Here is a 14,201-nt window from a genome sequence, read left to right on the forward strand (position 1 = left end):
GAATGTAACATTACTAGGAAGGGTGTAAGACAGAAAATAAGGCAAATCAGACTTGAGGTGAACGCAGCTGCATACACAGTTGAACACCCTGATGCACAGAGAAGGTCTGGAAACTTAATCGTGGGTCTAACTCTCAGTTACGCTGCTGTGGATCCAGTAATTCTACTGGTGTTAAAAGCTACAAACTAAATTTACATGAAGAGTAAGAGACTTAGCCGTAGTTTTAGAACAGAGGCAGAAAACGGCCACCTGCTTTGAATCACCTGCTGGGGAACAAGCAAACAAATCACATACATAAATACATCAAGCTCTTAACTCCTGCTTCCAGCACTCGAACTAGTGAAAAGTATCTAGCCTACAGTCACTGCGGCATTCTGCACACCTCCTATTTTCAACCCAAGAGCAATCTCAAGAGAAAAAAAACTACTGTACCTTGTCTTCATCATACAGGGAAGCATGGCCAGCTTCAGGGAAGGTTGGGCTCTGGGGAGGAGAGTCGCAGAAGCAACCCATCACTTCATCAAAGATTCTGAAATGCACCAGAGAAGGATTAGTCACCAACACGCTGCTGCTGGCCCACTGAAAGCACAGAGCACGGAAAGCCACAAATCATGCTGCTAAGGAGGGGAGAAGAAAGGACTCCTTCCCTTTGCAGCTCTGATACTCCAAAGAGGAGGAGGCAATACCTCCTCCACCCCTCAAATCAAAGCAAAGCCTGGATCTTCTAATATTTGTCAGAGATCTTACACAGACCCTCACGACTGCTATGGGCTCTGCTGGGGTTTTTTTGGCCACCCCTAGAAGGTTGAAAGCATAAAGAACACATCTCCCACGTCTATATCCGTGAAACGAGCATTAGAAGAAATCAGCACATTTGCAAATGGTCTCCAATCAGCAGAAATTCCAGATGCTGATCCTTCTGGCTGCAAACTGCTCTGACAGCAGGCTGAAACTCTCACTTATCTCAAGGAGACAGAGAAGGGGATCCAAACAAAACTTCCACCTGAAACTCCAGAAACTCAGCAAACAAGCTGAGGACCAGTTTAAACCTAACTCCAGACAAGGCAAAGATTTTTTCCAGTTCCGTTTGGGCCCAGCTAGGGAGCTGGCAACACAAACAAGCATCACCCTTCCCCACATACCTGACAAAATCTTCGAAGGTGCGGAAGGAGACCATCCCTCCCATCCGCTGGCACGGCGGGGTGAAGGAATTGTCCAGCAGCACGTCAGTCACGCTTGCTACATGGACCATCCCATAGTGGTTGAGGTTGGAAGAGAAGGACATTCTAAACGGCAATTCAATAAGATCACAGTTAGTAGGGACAAGGGAGAGGAGAATATCACTGGAAAAAGATGTGTGCATGTGCGTATGCTTTGACCACTTGAAGCGTGGCCATTTATTCAATAGAATTATTGCATGATTTATTAGATTCTCCAGCACACCAGACCTGCTGTGCTGTTCTCTCCAGTCTCTGGTGCCATTAATGCCCTTACCTGGATGTCCCAATGTACAAGAACAGTTAAAAGAGTTAATAAATAATGTTCTAACCCTTTAAAACAATTATTTCTTACGGAATCTCTTGCAATGACAAGTGAATTATGACTATGCAAAGCTGAACATATTTTTCCTCCTGTATGTATATTTTGCTGTACAGGTGGAATACTGTGATAAACAGCAATAATTCTAAGCTTTGACACTTTAAAGATTTAATAATTTTTTACAAATTAAGTTGAAGTGTACCAAGCTGTATCATCTTATTGCTTCCACAATTTTTCTGGTCATACCATAAATTATGCTCCTCAAATGCAGTGTGGTACAGTGACCTCTCTAAAATTCTATACTGAAAACAGGGTTTTCTAGAGTCTTACCCTAGTATTGCTACCCTAAATAAAGTCCTGTAACAGCGCCTTCCACTTTAACTGCTGGCCAAATTAATGTGCTCCTTCATCTAATTTAATCCATAAATTAAATCCATACATTGCAACTCCCTCTACTCATTTATTTTGCTCAGTTTTGATTGCTAAAAGGTTGCAGCTGCTAAACACAAGCAGGTGGCCACAGAACCCATCTATCTTAAGGCACAAGGAAGGCAGAGCTCCAGACACTTCCTGCTGCTCAAGCACTGGGACATACTGGTCATACAGGACCGATTCCTTATTTAAGAGGACTGGGACAGGTTCCCACGAGCCCAGAGGAAAGCACTGAGTAAAAGACTTCTGTTTAAAGCAAGAGCACCACTCGCTAAGGGTTAGCGTTCCTTCCTGGCAGAGGGCAAGGTCCTGAGTATATTAAAGTATCGCTGGGTTCTCATACAGTTCAACTGCTATGGCAGTTTGTGTTATTTTGCGGTTTGGGCTATTATTATTATGTTTTTTTAAAGACCCGCAGTGTTACAGTCAAGACTAGCAGAGGAAGCTTCTCACACAGTGAACAGAAAGCATACAACTAACTAGACATCCTTTCCCTGGCTACTAGAATTAGGGTTTGCCTTCTCTGCGATAATTACTTCTAATTTCTGAACTGTGCTACAGGGTCATCTTAATTCACTGAGGGACCCACTTCAAAAGCTCCCTGCAACATGGTGAGACCTTGGAGCTTGCTCTGCAGAGACAGGAATGCCAAGCTGGCACAGGGAGTGCTCTCCCTTCCTTCGCTCTTCCCAGGGCTTAGCAAGACATTGCCGAAGTTCCCTCTCTGTCCTGCCCAGCCGATTCGGCACAGCACACTCTTGACTTGCAACTTGTAAAATCAAAAAGATGCTCAAGCACCACACTGGATCAGACACCAGCGGCACAGTGGGTGACCCAGGGACTGGCCACGCTGGCTACGGCCCCGCTGCCAGTCACACACCGTCAGGACCCCGCTGTGGATCACTGACACTGCCACTTACCGGCTTCACTGAGATTTCTTTCCTTCCATGAACAGAAAACCACTGTGATATGGTTCTAAGTGTACTGTTAACAAGTCTAAAGTAGCATCGGCTTGATTAATAGCTCTCCATGTTTAAAGTCACTCTAAGTTTCCGTAATTCATCTCTGATTAAGAGCCCTGAGATTTTCAAGCCCATTTTTACTATTTTTCCCCTAAATAGGCTTGTAAGCAGTAATAAATAATAGGTATTCACATTTTGAAAGAGAAAAATTTTTCAGGACACGCCTTGGTGTACATTTCTTACAACAGAACAATAACTAAACAAAAAGACAGCAGACATTTTTCATGTATTATTTAAAACAAGAAATACTTTTCAACTGAGACACGGGAGGAAAAAATAGCATCCAAAACACAACAAAACATGCTGTCAGCTGTTTGAGATGTAGATTCATCTATGGTGTGAGGGAGGTGAGACAGCCTCAACAAATTCTAAGCTAACTGCAAGAAACCAGAGCAGCAACAGGTCTATCAGTGAGGAGTAACTGCCCGTGTCACTGTGACACCCTGCCCAGAGGGTCAACAACTGGGAATCCAGTTCCAAAAAAAAAAAAAAAGACCCTAAAACCAATGTTTGGCTGGAAGTTTGCTGTGTACCATACTGCAGATGAGCCGAGTCACCTGGCAAATTGAATTTTAAATATCGCTGCATGCAAAGCTTTTTTAAAGGGTAAAGAAAAGCTGAAAACATGTTTTAGACAAAGGGAGAGGAAAAGGGAAGGAAAAAGAAAAGTTAAGTTTGAGAGCTTCTCGAGTAAAGATAAGGGCACTAGAACAAAACATGTTAAAACATTAAGTATTAGGCTACTTCTTTCTAATCTTTCTTTTCAAATTTTAAAAGATGACAAGTACCATACCTGTTTAGCGTGGGGATGTTCCCTCTGTAATCAAACAACCACAGTTAGTTACAGATTGGTTAGTGAAAGCCATCATAAAGAACTATCATCAAGCTGATACACAGACCAGCAACAAGTTTACAATTGACTAACCCCCAAATTTGTCAACCATCAGGTATCAGGAAGAATTCGATTTCATTGACCCTGAGAAGGCACCCACCACCTGACTTCGCTTGCCACGGCTGCCATGGGGGCGAGCACAGGCCATGCACAGAACATGCAAATAACAGACCCCAGGAAAAGGCAGCGGATCTGCTCTGTGTTTCTCCAGCACCTTTTACCGCACCCGCTTGGAGCCCTCTGCATACACCAGGGGAGCTGCACGAGCCAGCCCAGAGGAGGGAAGTTTGCACCCCCTGAGAGAAGGGCAAACAGCACAGATGTAAAAAGTGACCATATCACCCGGGAATATTGCAACAGGGTCGGGAAAACAAGCCGAATCCTCATTGCCAAAGCTCTACGCTAAGCAGCAGCCCCCGCACTGGCTCCCACACCAACGCAGTAATAAAGCAAACACACACAGAAACACCATTTAATACTTTGCATTTTCAGCATTCATGGCCTTGAACACCAAAAAGAACAAGCAGAACTTAAGGCTAATTTCAGGAAAATTTTACAGTTCCTTTTATAACATCAGTCTCCAACTCTTCACATTTCTACATGCAGACCAGGGCTGAGCGATGAACACGGGGCAGAAAGGAGGAGAGGGGCACGTTTTCATACCAGCATAAGAACAGCACAGTCTAGCCCATGCCAGCTACGCTCATGAAAGCATAAGGTGGCATATTATGGCAAGCAAGATGCAGAAATTGCTGGGATCTGACATTCCAAATAGTAAAGATAAACTGAAAAAAAATACATGCGCACAGGAGGCTTGTGCAAAGAGATCAGCAAACATAAAAAGACTGAAAGCAAAGCTTCAGGGAGCATGTAACCGGACATTCACCCTCCCCTTCCCTGCAGAAACCTGTAGGACATCAAACCACAGACATTCTTAACATCCTTGACTGTAGGGCAGACCCCAGGTTGCTGGGCATGAAGTCTCGGTACTTAATGACCAGTGTAATTCCATGGTCACACTGCTGACTGCGCCTGGCCCTGTTCTCAAACTGGTTTTGTCACAGCAGAGTCACATTCACTACAAGGTTCTGTGTTTGGTGCGTTACTGGGAGAGGCACGAAAAGTTCCCATGATCTCCTTAAGCCACACAGGAGAAAGCACAAAACGGCCTAAAGATGTGTCTGTCAATGCTAAATAACACAAGTATTTCATCTGGAGGTGGTGGGGAGAGACGCTGTGCTGCAGAACCTGTGGTTAGGACTGAAAGGGCCACGAGGCCTCAAGGGGTTGAGATTTATTTTTTTTTTAAGCTTGGCAAGTGGTGGCAAAGCTGCACGTGATCTACTTCAGTTGGAAAAACCAGTCTGGAGAGGACTGGCAGTTCCTACACCTGGTACACTTGTGCCGCGGTCACTGGAACACTTTCAGAAAACAGACAGAAAAAAAACCCCAGCATAATAAATGTTCCTTTCTGTCTCAAAAAGGGCACCCTGTTGCCTTGCTCCAGGAACTGTTCCCCAGCCGCTCAGCACGGAGCTGAAGAGATTATGGCGAGAATCACAATGAGGAAAGAGAAGACCCAGCGGCTGGAGATCTCAGAAAGGAAGGGAGGAATGGTCTTCACTCTGCACACCATGGGGCTGGCTTTGCAGCTACAGGTCACCAGAGCTGAGGAGGGCTTCTTCCTAACGGGAGCTGGATTCTCAGTTGTCACTGAAATGCTCTAAGAGGTAAAGATTGGATATTTGCAGCACAATTGGGCCTTGTGAAAGGATATTCTCTGCTGCTCTGACAAATAAAAACACCACCACGAGGCAGCTGGCTCGGCCTTACAGCAATGTCCACCCACGAGCAGGACCACGGCAGCGTTCTCCACAGCCAGCTCCACGGAGGTGATCACAGGATCAGAAACCTTCTCGCCACACCAGCCCCAGCCCCTCTCCCCGTCTCCTTTGAACTTTTAAAAAGACCCTTCTTGACTGGGGAAGCTGATCTCACCAGGAATCTGCTCCATACCCAATGGATGCTCTACTGCTACAATTATTCCTTCTGCTCAAGCAAACAAAAAAGTCTCCTTGGCTCCCCCCTGCACCTCCTGGTTAAATCTGGATTTGTTTCCCCGTGCCCCTCCCGTTCATTTTTGAAACAAGAGCGTTCCCCTATGAAAATGCTGGCGATGCATGCAAAGCGCCACTGGTTCTATCAAGCTGTGATTGAGTGCCAGCGCAGGGCAAAGCTTTTGAAATCAGGCAGCAAAGCGGAATCAGCAGAGGTCGGCTGAATAACCCACTTGTAGTTATTAACAGCAGTACCACAGGAGAAAGAGCAATTCCACTGGCTGTGACCAGTGGCATTCCTCTTATGTTTCTTCATTTCTGTAGAAGAATCTAAACAGAAGGCTGTGAAACATGCCTCAAACCATACATTTTGATTGGGTTTTTCCTCTCCCTCTTTCTTTCCTTATTCTTCTGCTCCCTCTGTGATTCAGCCAAGCTGAATCTGCTACTGAAGTCCAATTTGCATAAAATTATCGTCGTTCCATTCAGTTTGCTGCCCCTTCAACAGCCCCTTCTTTGCTCTGTTGGAAGATTTTGCCCTTTCTGAAACAGGCAAGCCAAGGGAACTGCAACACATTACCGCTGCCTGCTGTCTAATTAACATCAAACCCTCGGCACGGAACTGCAGGGATTTACAGGTGTCCTGGAATCATTTTCCCCTCCTCCCTCCCGCTATCAGCCAGTCTCCCGCAACAAGGAGGGGACCTCGGGCTACCTAATGATACACTACGAGTTCTACACTCGGGGCTCCAGGCTCGTACGGTGAGTCCAAAGCAGCACAAAAAGCAGCAATCCAAAGACTGATGCAAGAGGCTGTTTTAGCAACTGCTTTAGTCCATAGAAAACGCTTCCATTTTGTCAGAAATTCAAATCTTCTGAGTATATCCTTGTAAAATGATAGCAGGAGGGAAACCTATAAACACTGCTCTAAGTATAAGCAAATTTTGGTTTCTTACTCCTGTGTAAAAAGCACTGTTTGGAAACAGCACTATTTAATTTGGCTTTCAGCCTTCAAAATGGTTTCTACCTGTAAGCTAAGGAAGAGGCTGACACAAAAGAAGAACCAAAATACTCCATAGATGATAAAACATCAAGAGACAGCAAAGGAGGGATCATGCACCACTCTTAAGCCTGGAATTCAGCAACATCAAAGTCCAAGTAGGGCGTCAACAAACATTCACAAGCACAGAAAGAGGAGATACTGGGCAAAACCAAGCACAAAATAGTTCAGACATTTATACTGATACCCTGGGAAATACAAAGCATCTAACGACTAGACTTGAATTCTAGCCTTGGAAGCATCATGGACAGGAGGATGCAGTCCCAAGAATGAATTCAACCTGGACAAGTCTAAGGCAGGCATTTGCCTGTATGTCCACATTTGCCGAGTTGTGGGTATTCCAGCTCCAAATGCAAGTAGGGTTGGTTGGTATCAGACACCTTCTTTATCAAGTTTCAAAAGTAAAACTTGCTTTAGAGCTAACTAAGGCAATTATCAACACCTAAAGCCTTAATCTGCAGTGCTAAACCCTTCCTTCACTTCCACCTTCCAACGGCACATCCTGACTTAAGACTCCCCAGGACACCTCAAGGCCAGGGGTGGCACATGGGACAGAAGGCAGGCACGGGCTCAGTGCACAGATGGATCGGGAAGGCATGGCCAAGGCGTCAGAGTGAGCAAAACAGGCTACTTCAATTTCCTTTGGGGCTCAACATACTCAGGAGACCTGTGGTATCATTGTCATACCTCAGAATAAAGATATATCCAGCATCTCTAAGTCACCCTTGTCAGCAATTGTCTTAGCATCTGACAGAGGGAACACATTTATCTCCGAATAAAAGAGGGATCTGTTTTGTGGGAAGACATTTACCTCTGAGTTTTTCCCTTCCAATCCTCCAGCACGTCTCCTACTGGGGAAGGAAAGACCAAGAGAGCAGCTGAAGAACCTGGCTGGGGGATGCAGCCAGCCGGAGAAAAGGGGATGCTTTGGGAGGAGCAGTGCAGCAGCACGACTCTGCAGCAGGCTCCAAAAGCTGCCGACAGCAGACAATGTCCCCGTTTAATTTAAACCTTACAGCTTCAAACATAAGAAAGGCTGTTCGAAAGCAGGAGAGGAGAGGGGGATTATTAGAAAAAAAAAAAAAACTTCTCCTGTTGAAAAAGCACTATAATTCCCTCTCCCTATACTAGACACACAATGTTTCTTTGAACAGAAGATTTTAAGCTAAGATTAGGCAAGCACTGTTTCATGTGCTGAACACCTAAGAAAGGCCTTTCAGTGTCTGTCACCTGCCTTGCCATTCTCACAAAGGGAGCTGAACTCTCTAAACACCAGTCAATATTCCACCAGCTTCCCATCTCAGCAGGGCAGTCTGAACAAGAGGGAAGCAAAGAACAGCTCAGAACAGGGCTCATTTCTTTCTCACATCTTTTCTCCCCAGGAACTCTGGAGGAGTGAGAGAGGCAGGTTATCCGGAGGCGAGGGGCTCTGCACAGAAGCGTGTGTTTGCGGTACCCTGCTGCAGCACGGAGCCATCAGCATCCCGGAGATCCCCTTCTACTGCTGCCTCCAGACTGGAATTACACCAACGCCCTCTACTCAGAGAGGGCTCGCAAACTCCATTTACTGCAAGAGGCACCAGATGGTACCACTGTCCTCTTCATTTGCCTTGCGCCGGGCAATATGGAATGCTGGGTTTCATCTACAAAGCCCTCTATGGTTTCAATTATAAGCAGTTTTTCTCCCTGTGTCTTACCCTTGTAATCGGGATCAGCAGGGATCCTTACAACAGGATGTTTTCTATTAATTTAAACAAATCATTTCCAAACCAGTGTCTGCCCACAAAACGCACCAGGAACAGGTTGCATTTCTATGACTTTGTTAGCAGATTTAACAGTTCTTCTTTCCTCTTTGCTTCCATGGAAAGCTTTCCTCTGGGCAGCTGATGGCAATCTTTCAGTGGTCAAAAATACAAAGTCTGAGTGCCTGGCTGTGATTAGTCAGATCAGAAGTAGTGGCTGTGATTGTTTCTGTTACAATTAAGTAAAGGCCTAGCAGGGTTAAACACCAGCAACAAAGAATTTAAATACAGCAACCATTATCAGTTTGCAATTTTCTCTACATGAATATTTGCTCCAGTAAAATTCAGGGCCTTAAATCTTCACAGAAATCAAACACAAAAGGGGCCAGGGCTTAAAAATGTCTGATAAAGTGCTGAAAAATGTGTGGTATCACACAACTAACACCAGCTCCAAAAGAGAATGCTCTCGCAAGGGCTCTCTGGTATCCACTCCTGGTTCACCAGGACCCAACCCTGCAGGGCCTCAAGGAGCGCTTTGCTTGGGGGTTTGTCTTTGGAATGCATTTTTAGCTTTTCAGTCCAAAAGTTCATGCTACAGAAGGTACAGAAAAACATACAATGGACGTAGAACATGGTCAAAAACAACAAAGAAGACTTAAGCAAGACAATGTCAGAGTTTTGAGATTCCTATGTCTTGGGCTTACCATAAGGTTTGCCTTTACAGATACCTTAAATCCACACACACGGTGCTAACTTAAGCCCCTCGGTGTCCTGCTACCGGCTGTGCTTCAGCCCCCAGCCCCACAACAGCCACACAGATAGGTACACACCTCAAGAACCTGCATCAAGCAACAGGAGCCAAATTCATCACTAACAGAGGGGGGTGCAACTCAAAGGAACCGAACCTGCTTATACAGGCAGTGAATTTGTCCCCAAGCCTCTGCGCAAGGACTGCGATGCGTTTTCAAGTCAACCATCAGCAGCACCGATGGTTGAGGAGCAGAACTGAGCTTCAGAGCGTTGCCCCCAGCAAATTCAGCATAAAGGGGAGAGGAGATTTCAGGACAAAGAAGCTGTTCCCCAAGCAGGTAACAGTTCTCCTCTGCCAGCTGACCTTGTCCAATTAAGCTTGCACATGGTAATAGAGCAGTGGTCAGCATGGGCAGGCCAACCAACCCCCAAGCAACAGAGATAACTGAGAGATCGGCAAAGAGAAGAAATGGAGAAAGAATGGGGGGGGTGGGGAGGGAGAGAGAATTATAAAGGGGTACTAAAAATAGTATGCAATTATTTACAAATATTCTAGAAACGTAGGAAACAGATGAGACCAAATGCATGTCCCATTTGTATCAGGAGTGTTTTGTGCTGCTTGTTGAGGACAGTCATTCATTTCTAGCAAACCAGATTCTGAAAACCATTTCATAAAATGTACTGATGGATTCCCAATGAAGCGAGACTGGGCCCCATTGCCCAGCCCCACCAAAAATAAAATAAGGAAAAAAGATGTTTGGAAACAAAGGAGAAAAATAGCACGGGTACCATACTGCCAAACCAGCACAGATCAACAGTGGCACCCGGCGGCCACGGAGACTCACTGCGCCTTTGGCTCCAGCACCTTCTCCCCTGCCTGGGACAAAAATAAAATACCCTCCGGAGTTCCTATCGCAAATGAAAAAAACACGGGAACTGACTAACCTGGCAGCTGCTGAGGAAGGCCTAATAATCAACTTTCTTTGGGTTTTTTTAAAAAAATTATCTTAGCCCACACTAGGAGATGCGACCCTTCGTCTATCAGACAGGGCAGCGAAGAGCTGGGGCTTTTGGTTGCAGCCGTGAGAAAAATGTTCTGAAAAATCCTGACTCAAAGCCAAAGTATTTCAACTCTAGCATTTCTATATAAAATACATTCATATATGCATCTTGGTCACCTTATTCAGTAAAGCCGGGTTTGAAAGTAGAGCCAAAGGCAAAGTGTTGCAAAGGGCTGGCAGGGGAGCGCTGCAGGAAGGGGTCAGGGACTGTTTGGCTGTTCCTTAGTAAAATTCCAAGTAATTGATTATTCTCTCTGGAATTGTGTCTCTTGGAAGGCTTGGGATTCAGCTAGAACTGAAGTTCTAGAGGAAAGTTACTGCTCAATCTGAACTTAAAAACCAGAAAATACATGAAAACGGTATCATATTTAAATGAATTCAAACTGCAGAAATGATTACCCAGAGCTCCTGAGGGTTTAAATAACTTCGGAGAAGGAACTGGGTAATGTAGGGTTTCATCTTAAATAATTTGTGCTTATTTGAGGCACGGGGACTCTCCCTTTCTCTACCAATTCTATGGCAAGTTTTCTTTGCCAAGACAGGCTGTAGCCCCTCATAAACCTCTGATTCCAAAGGCAGCTGAACCCGTGATCTGACCTGTTGGGGTGGGAGGTGGGTAGCATGAACTGGAACTCCACCACACAGGTGTTATCCTTCAGCTGGCGATGCTGGACACTGTTTAGCTCATAGGCAATATATGCCCTTCGAACGTACACCTGGTGAGAGGGAAAGTCAATCAGTTTAACTGTGCTAAACAAGCAAAAAGAGAGAAAGCAGACAAATAATATACCAGAGACTTCAAGAACATTAAAACCCAAATAGATAGCTCCAAATGAGTAGATAAAACTAATTCAACCAGAATTTAAAGTTATTGAGGAAAGCCACTCTGGCAGGATACAGCCATCAACAAATCAAAAAAGCCCAAAACAAAAAACAGAAAAAATAATATTTTTTTTTTTCAATGGTACTAAACTTACCTCCAAAGCTGCCATTCGTACCACCTGATTACTGTGGTAAAAAAAGTTCGGTAGGACATCAAAGATGGATGTCTCTGACAAGATGAGTTTCTAGAAGAGATGACATTAAGCAGTTTTAAAAGAGAACTGCCTGTCTTGCAAACAGGGTCAGGCAAAAAATGCAAACCCCCCCACATCAAGCCTGACTAGTTCTGATTTCCATGCTTTTCCTGTTGCTCATCAAGGATTATGACCTTTTTATATTAAATCATAGAATCATAGAACATCTCAGGTTGGAAGGAACTCAAGGATCATCGAGTCCAACCCCCTGCTCATCGCAGGACTCCCTAAAACTAAACCATATGACTAAGAGCGATACCCAGATGCTGCCTGAACTCTACTAAACGGTGCTGTGACCGTTTCCCTGAAGCAGCCTGTTGCAGTGACCAACCACTCTCTCAGTGAAGAACCTTTTCCTCATGTCCTAACACTGGTGACCAGGTAGAGATCAGCACCTCCCTTCTCCATTGCCCTCCTTGAGGAAGGTGCAGACTGCGATGAGGTCATTCTGATACCGGTGTAGGACCTTGGGACTACAGGTGAGACTTAATACAGAGACATTACATTAAGCTCAGTGAGAAGGAAGCAGGGAACCAAGGACAGAAGTCTGGTAGATACCTGCAGGTTCTCAATGCAGAACTGGTGGCCGTACATGTCAATGGCGGACAGGAAGATGGACTCCACCTGGTTGTGACGCAGCTCGTAGGATGGCAAATGGGAAGCGATGAGAACCTGGTCAAGAGCAAACACAAGGAGTGTCCGTGAAAGGAGCTCTGCTAGGCCGTCGGCAGGAGGCTGTTACCTCCGAGGCAGCCATAGTCTGCTCCATCCCAGAAGAGGTGACTGGTTTCTCCTGTGAATTCTGTGGCACCCGGGTAATGCTGCAAACTCTCTCCCCTCCCCAGCCTCATTTGTGTATCTGCTCAGTTTGTATTATTGGCAATTCCCCATGGAGAAAAGGAACAGCTTCAATCAAGTTCCATCAGTGCATGTGATTTAGCACCGCAGAGCTGCTAGTCCTGGGGATTGCCTGACCGGCTGTTAATTGGAAAGCAGGGCTGGCAGGCAGCAGCTGTGGGGAGGCCAGCGACGGAGACCGCCTCGCACAGCTTCCCAGCAGAGGAAGCAAGAGACACTAGTGCCAGGTATTAAATGCCCAACATGAAGGATAGGGAGATGGGAAGGGGAAGCAGCTTGCAGGGGAAAATGAAGTGAAAGAGCAACATAAAGACACAGGCAAGGACTGCAGCCCCATCCCCAGCATGCTGCTGAGAGGTTCAATAACTGAACGGTTCAAGGACACAAATACAATCCTGAAGGAAACATAAGGTCACTGAGCAGCTTCAAACGCCCCATTCATTTTCAACAGTCAAGCTCTGAAATAAAAGGAGAGAACCCCAAAGTGTCAGCTTTCCTGCTGAAGACTTTTAGAATGGAGATAGGGGCTGTGGAGTGAGAGAAGTGATCGGACTACAGGGTTAGCATTATCATGAAACGATTGTGCCCTCTTGCTCCTGCCTGGCTACAGACTAAAGAGGAAGCTCACAATAATATCCAGGTGGAGATCTGGCATTCAAATTATTATCTGTACGAGACTCTTGGAATTGACAGTATCTAGAGTTTCTCCAATTATTTTCAGATTAAAAAGAAATTGATAAAACATGACTCAAAAGTTAGAAGAAACCCTGCAAAAGACCAACATAATTCTTTGCAATAATTCCTTAGCAGCTGGAAAGAACATTCGGTTCCTGTGTAGATTTCTCTCCCCGTTCTCTGCACACACGGATTCGCAGCTCTAAGGGAGCTGATGAACCCGGATGGCGTGCCCTGGCTGTTCACTGTAGAGCTGCCTGCACACTCCAGGCAGCCTGTGCTTGTCAGGTTCACAGACTATAAAGTCAGAAGGAACCAGAGAGACCATGTATTTCAACTTCCACTACCACACAAACCATAGCCTATTCTTAATTAACTCCTATTTGAGCCAGACAAAAGTTTTTGGAGGAGCAGGGACAAAGGAATGTAATCTTAACTTTAAATTTTACAGCGACTGGGAATCCACTGCAATCTTTGTTAGACTGTCACTATGGTTAATCACTGGTTAATTAGCTTCATTGTTAAAGCATTGCTCATGGTAATCTACTCTTCACATTTGCATAGTAATCAAAATAAACATGGAGAGAGATAGACTTTCCAAAAGAGCAAGGGTATTGATCCCATCAGCAGTGGCGCGGTCTGTCTCTCGCAGGGACAGCTGGGGTTGCCGACCACGTGCCCATACCTGCCGTGCTCGCAGGGCCACCTTGGCGTTGGTCGTCTTGCTGAGCTGGGTCAGCTCTGTCAGAATATTAATCAGCTCATCCGTCAAGGTGGGGTCACGGCCACAGAGCTGGTCCTAAAAATAAAGAGAATTAGAAATGTTTAGAACAGAGGAAAACCATCTTCTGTCCTCCTACAAAGGGTTTAAACCTGAAATACACACACACACGCACTCAGGTTCTGGACCACAACACCTCTAGAGGTCCCTGTCTAAATTATTCTGCAATTCTGTGCTGACAAGGGTATGAATATTAGGTTTTCAATAAATTTACATGTATAAATAAAGCTACAGAGGAAAGAAGGAACTGGTATCA

The 14,201-nt window shown here is 45.3% G+C and overlaps 1 protein-coding gene across 3 annotated transcripts in view; it reads right to left on the reverse strand.

The window, feature by feature from the left end:
• The window catches only part of ACACA (acetyl-CoA carboxylase alpha), a 124,361-nt gene that overhangs the window by 70,604 nt on the left and 39,556 nt on the right, over positions 1–14,201 (reverse strand). For 2 of the 3 annotated variants that reach the window (XM_074160462.1, XM_074160461.1), the window contains 7 exons: positions 13,850–13,963; positions 12,190–12,303; positions 11,533–11,622; positions 11,153–11,271; positions 3,787–3,810; positions 1,143–1,286; positions 433–529 (listed from right to left, as the gene is read on the reverse strand). In XM_074160462.1, the coding sequence (XP_074016563.1) occupies positions 433–529; positions 1,143–1,286; positions 3,787–3,810; positions 11,153–11,271; positions 11,533–11,622; positions 12,190–12,303; positions 13,850–13,963 (702 nt within the window). The remainder of the gene's footprint in view (positions 1–432; positions 530–1,142; positions 1,287–3,786; positions 3,811–11,152; positions 11,272–11,532; positions 11,623–12,189; positions 12,304–13,849; positions 13,964–14,201) is intronic. The other variant, XM_074160460.1, reaches the window with a different exon arrangement.

Source organism: Numenius arquata, chromosome 18 (genome assembly GCF_964106895.1).
Source record: "Numenius arquata chromosome 18, bNumArq3.hap1.1, whole genome shotgun sequence".
Classification (NCBI taxonomy): domain Eukaryota; kingdom Metazoa; phylum Chordata; class Aves; order Charadriiformes; family Scolopacidae; genus Numenius; species Numenius arquata.